The sequence below is a fragment of the Gobius niger genome (assembly GCF_951799975.1).
Source record: "Gobius niger genome assembly, chromosome: 9".
In the NCBI taxonomy this organism is placed as follows: Eukaryota; Metazoa; Chordata; class Actinopteri; order Gobiiformes; family Gobiidae; genus Gobius; species Gobius niger.
In genome coordinates, this window is record NC_136860.1 from 23,778,897 (window position 1) to 23,784,988 (window position 6,092).

The 6,092-nt window shown below is 38.1% G+C and overlaps 1 protein-coding gene across 1 annotated transcript; it reads right to left on the reverse strand.

The window, feature by feature from the left end:
* Window positions 1–206: 206 nt before the first annotated feature.
* Window positions 207–4,220, reverse strand: ndufa10 (NADH:ubiquinone oxidoreductase subunit A10). Its single transcript, XM_079563188.1, has 9 exons — window positions 4,071–4,220; window positions 3,490–3,658; window positions 2,773–2,988; window positions 2,518–2,604; window positions 2,284–2,405; window positions 2,057–2,136; window positions 1,846–1,986; window positions 1,531–1,639; window positions 207–391 (listed from the first exon to the last, which is right to left on the reverse strand). The coding sequence occupies exons 1-9, from the start codon at window positions 4,143–4,145 to the stop codon at window positions 323–325; spliced, it is 1,068 nt and encodes a 355-aa protein (XP_079419314.1). The 5' UTR covers window positions 4,146–4,220; the 3' UTR covers window positions 207–322.
* Window positions 4,221–6,092: the final 1,872 nt, after the last annotated feature.

A 6,092-nucleotide genomic window follows, 5' to 3' on the forward strand; every position in this document is an offset into this window, starting at 1 on the left:
CTGCAAAACTTGAGCTGAACTCTTCAATACCCTAAGGGGACGGAACAATATCACCTTGAAACAAAGTGGAACTTCCCTATGCTCTGTAATGCGCCAGACTGTATTGATGACTTTTACTAGCTGGTCCTCAGCCATTGTCCATAGATATTCAATAATTATTAATACTTTTATCTAGAGAGAAAAACGAAAAACACATACTAGTTTCAAAACTGTATTTAATTTACATATAAGATGTACAACATATGATCAGTGGACAGGTCAATTATATAGTCAAATATGTGTTCCACAAACTACCTTAAAATAGATTGATTGAGGTTAGTATTCACTTGAAAAGGACATTCTTGTCTCCAATGTCTCTGTTATAACCAGGGCTGTACCTCTTCCCTGGGAGCTGTAAGAATAGAAGAAACTTTGGTTAAAGTCACACATCACACTCTGGAATCAATACAGAAATACTTTTTTATTTGATGTGCAATTAAATCAGCCTCAGGAATAACAAACACTGCCCTTGCATGACTTTTCTTCCTATACTCCACAGTGTTGATAGAGATTACACCACGTCTTTGACTGTAACCTCGTGTCTCTCCACCGGGAGCAAGATTCAAGAACAAAATGTCAGGCCAGAGCCTTGTGTGATACTCTCTCACTTTTTTGCATCAAAAAGTCTCCGGTCAATAAACAGAAAAGGTCAGGCGATGTTTCTCTGCAAGACTGATAATAGCAGCAGGCTTGTACAATATCTGGCATTTGCCTTCTTGTATGTGAGGGATGGTAATAAGTTCAAAGATGCCGGCTAGCATAAGGTTAATTTTGCAGGTAGAATATAATTTAAGATAGGATAATTAACAGAGAAATGGACATATCATTCTCTCAAATCTTTGGTGCAGATTGGAGGAAGGGGATTCAGATTTCAGTGTCTATGAGGAACTGGTGGACCACAGTGTGTTAATTAGTATTAGAAATGTGTCAAAGAAACAGCACTCGATCTTGGGAGTTCTGGCCCTGAAAGGACACTATTGTACATATTTTCAGTGGTAGGGGAAACTGAAGAACACAAACTCCACACAGAAATGTCTCACTTGGTTCTGAAACCCAGGATCTTCAAAAACCCTTAATCACTGTGGTTTGCTTACACCTTGTGATAAATATAAAAATAATACCAGGAGTAGTCCGAAATCCTAAAGAAGGTAAGAAGGTAAGAACATATCTAAGGTAAGAACTAATCTCAGTATCTAGAAACGGTGGCCTATTCCTTTAAAACCCAAAATGTCCTCCACATTATCAAACCCAACAAATTCAACTTAATCGGCTCTGAGCCAGAGGAGGAGCCACAGTCGAAGTCTTCACCAGCTCTGGTGCCTGTATTTCATCATTGTTACTATTTACTTCTTAGACAAAATTCCCAAAAATATAGAACGTAAAATATCAGTGCTGTGGCACCCAAAATAATGTTTTTAAGTCTATCGTTAAGCCCCATGCATAACTTTTCCACTTTAAACAGTTTGTCTTTCTAACAGAATTAAACCATACCGATCGATAGGCGTAGTATTTCTCATCAAAATCATGGGCTCCAATGGTTATCTCTGGAAGAAACTTGGGTATGTTTGTCAGTTCTGCCACACTGTTTTTGTCCTCAACACTGTCAAAAAAAAAAAAAAAAGGCATTAGAATTAATAATTATACAAAATGTTAAAATCTTGTTCAACTGCTTCATCAACAAGACCAAGACGTTTTTTGTTAATAATAAAAAAACATTATAATAAAGTAACACAAATCATAATAATTATCATTATTGTTGTTTATAATTTACATGTTGTTATTTCAATGTGAAAAATGAAAACTCACAGCATCCTCATGTGATGGTAGGTGACATCGTCCTGCTCCAGCCACGGCCCTTTCTCAAATGACAAATACTCAATGTCTTCTGCCACTTTTTCAATGTCTTGTGCTTGAACGACATCGTAAGCAAGTAGTTCAGATGTTTCACTGTAATGGCACATTCAAATATTAAAAAGGAAGGGGCATGAAAGTTAAAACATATTGTTGAGATGCTTACCTAACAGTAGGCAGATAAGACTTCTTGTAACTATCCTCAATGCTCTTCAGGTAAGCAAGAGGTATATTTTGGATATACGGCTAAGAAAGTAAAGTAAGGTTACAGTTAAACACATCAACTCAATATAATTTTGATTATTTTAAAATGACAAGCAATAAATAATACAATCAAATAAACCTAATCCAATGATTTAGTAAATCTACATTTTGATATTTAGGATTCCTAACCTTGCTGCTCTGTTTCAGCTTTTTCTGAACCTCTTCTGCTGGCTGATCGACATAAATGACCAGATGTGGGGGCAGGAACTCACAGATACTAATATGTTTGATCTCATCATAGTGGTGCACACCTATAAGAAACAAAGGGGAAACCATTGTGTAATAAAAAACAGTGAAAACTGTTTTACCCATTTCATGATAATGTCATTCTGTATATTGGGCATTTACAACAGGGACACTTACACTCTTTTCTGATGTATCCCTGTTTGAACATGGCCTCCAGGAAGACCATGTCACTGAATGGAGATCGTTCCAAGATTACTCCCTGGCCTTTAAGAAAACCACACATTCATTTAGCATTTAAGAATGATACAAAACTACAATTTATAATATGGATCACTTTTGATACAGTCTATATCCTACACAACAATTTTACAATAAAAATACAAGAGCTGATTTGTAAAATCCAATGTCACAGAAGATGCAGTTTGTTGTTACCTGTGGTGAGCATGTGTTCAATGGCATCTGAATACTGTAGTAGTCTCATGAGGTACATCCAGTGCTGGAGCCTGTAGCTGTTCCCGTCTGCAGCTTTTGGGTCAGTGTAAAACTTCTCCAGGCTGCACATACCATTGAAGGCAACAGGAAGGGGATGTTTATCACCACTCATCTTGTCGATGTAGAACGTGTCAGCCTCAGGCATATACAACATCCCTGAATATGTGGCAGATATGTTAAGTACAATTCTTATAATTTAATTGTTAATGTTAAAGCCACTGTAAGCAAATTAATATGGCAGCCCTGCACTGTTGTAAGCCCACATAGCGTCACAAGGTGCACCACAATCGAAACAGCTAACTTTGTCTGGCAGAAGTAGATGGGAGCTCCACACCCCCCTCGCCTCACAGTGCACCACCAAAACACGTCTCACATGCCAACAATTGTTTTAAATTCCAAAAACAGAGACGTGCATAACAAAGCATTGTTCAGCAAAATCAAAATGTTGTTTTTGTTACATATTTTATTTATTCTGCTGATCAATGCGTTACATTTCCATTTGAATGCATTATAAGTGCAGCTTCTGGAGGCGAGTGAAGGACGTGGAGCCAATCCAGGTGAGGTGAGGTGCAGAGCAGGGTTCACTACTGACTGATGAAAAAAAAATCATTGAGAATAGCTTATAGTGGCTTTAAACAGACGAAAGACCATAATTACCCAGTTTGTCAGCCAACTTTTGAGCAAATGCTCCTTTTCCCGAGGCCAAGTTTCCTTCGATGGCAAAGATTTTACTGAGACGGTTCAGTCTCGGTGTGGTCCTTTCACCCAGTGCATACGCCCACCAGCCATAACGCAGGCTCCGGACTGGACTCGTGTGGACACCGGCCTAGAAGATCAAAATAAACAATCATTACTGGTGTTATTTTTATTTTATTAATGAGATGTATTAAGAACCTATGAACATAATACCAAGATTATCCACGCGAACAGTAGGCAGAACAATACACGGAGTTTTTTTTGTCCAATGTGTTCAATTCATTCTAAAAAAACAAACAACTAAAATAAAATCGGAGAATGCCCATTTCCCTTCGAACGTCCCTCGCCGAGTCTTTACAGAGTCCAAACGGTTGTCCGTGTCGTATTGCTGTGTATTTGTTTTTGATAAACAGAAGAGACAGATCCTGGTTGTTGTGATGGTAGCGCCTGAGATGCTAGCTGGTGGCTACGTGCGGCTAACGTGTCCTTGTGATTTGGTGCGCGACAGACATGCAAACATAAGTACATTTTCTGGTCCTTACCTTGTGAACAATGTTTACAGAACTGAGTGCAGCTGACCCAGTAGGGATAACCGTACGGATCACCCTCAGGGCCATGGTTGTCTGTCCTCCAAAACCTCTCTAAACTGACCTGAACTGAGGCACTGTCGACTGATTTGTGCGTCACACGCAGAGGGTCCTTCACATTATGCGTCACGTACAAAACACGTGACCAGTACAGCGTCTGTCTTTCCCATCAATGGTCTTTCCCATGGATCTATTGTATTAAACTTCTTTCCTGTCCCCTTTTTGTCTATGGGCCCTTTGCATAACATTGATCTGTATACTATGCTTTTTTCTAAGATGCTTATTATCCACCATAATTCCAGACTATTTCAATTTGAAGGGATATCAATTGAAGCAACTAAATTAGATTTAATACAAATTTCTTAATTGATTATATTCATGGTGGTAATTACATGCTTTAGTCTTATTAAGTCTTGATTACGCATTAAAGGCATATCTGCTATGCAAGTTAATTGCGTCTTTATTCTTTCACCAGTAGGTGGCGTTTAAACCAAACCTCATGGTTTCGTGATCCAAACCTTCTCATCTCTCAAAGGTCAGATACAACCCCACATTTTCAAAACAGACAGACTAGATGAACAGTATGTGCATTTCCTGTTAAACTGACATACCAGAACCTCAGTGCTATGGAAAACATCAAAGTATGGAACATCTTTGTTTCTATTCTTGTTTCTAACAACTTTAGAGACCCTGTGTTGTAGGCCGACTTGTGTTGACCCATATGTTGTACTTGTTACCAGTAACTCGCCATCCCATCTGTTGCCTAATCTTGAAATGTCCTAAATAGTTTTTGCCAAAATACTGAATGATTGTTCCACTGACTACAATAGTAGCTTACCACCACCAAGTAGGCTATGGTGTGAATGAATACTGACTACATGTAGTGCTTTGAGAAACTTGGTAACACAGGCTTGAAAAGTGCAATACAAGTGTATACCATTATTATTATTATTATTATTATTATTATTATTATTATTATTATTATTATTATTAAATATTGCTCTATTGTGATTTGGAATTTATTCATCCACTCTTTAAGCCATCTTCTAAAAAATAACATGGCTTGTACTTGTCAACCTGCATCCTGCCTCTTCTAAAATATTAAAGACGTCGACTGTTGCCATAATCTTTGTGATCCCAACAGGAATGTAAACAGGGCATTGAACATTACGTGACCTCTTTTGTGCACTGATACACAGTAATGACTCACCATTAGGACAGACTCATAATTAGCCCGATATAGCAACAACAGGTTCTGGTGGAGATGGCTGATTACAGCTCTACATAATCTACAAAGGACGAGCCCCTATTCCTGCTTTTGTTTCTTTCCAGTCTAAAATTAACAACAACTTTATGCAACATCGTCTGTTGCATATTGGATGAAATACTAAGGATTTTAAATTTAGAAACCAACCAATAATTACATCAATGCTTTAATTTTACTTTGACTCCAAGTGGTGCTTTTCTTAAGATAACATAGCTGGAAATGATTGCTTTGTTTTTCTTTTCAAACTTCCTTAGTTTTTGTTAAATTCCTACCGGTCATCTCCATCAGATTGCCATTGTGTGTAGGTTTTAGCTGATGCACATAATAACTCTGTATTACTGTATACTTTTATCACTCAATTCCGTGTCCACAGCTGTGAAACTTTTTACAAATTACTGTCCAGTGTGTGTCCAAATTATGTATTTATGTTTAAGCTGGGTTGTAAACCAGATAATAAAAACATGTACAATAGGTGAATCCTCTGGCCGAGCGCCGGCCCATGCTGGCAGCTCACTGCTCCTACAGGTCGCCCAAGCGGCATTGAGGATGGGTCAAATGCAAAGAATGAATTTCCCTACGGGGATTAATAAAGTATACCTTAACCTTATTTGTATTTATCTATATTTGAGCTGTTAACTTCAAAATTCACAATTAAACAGTTATGGAGGCCTTTGCTATGCCCAATCCCGTCAGACCTCGGAAGCTAAGCA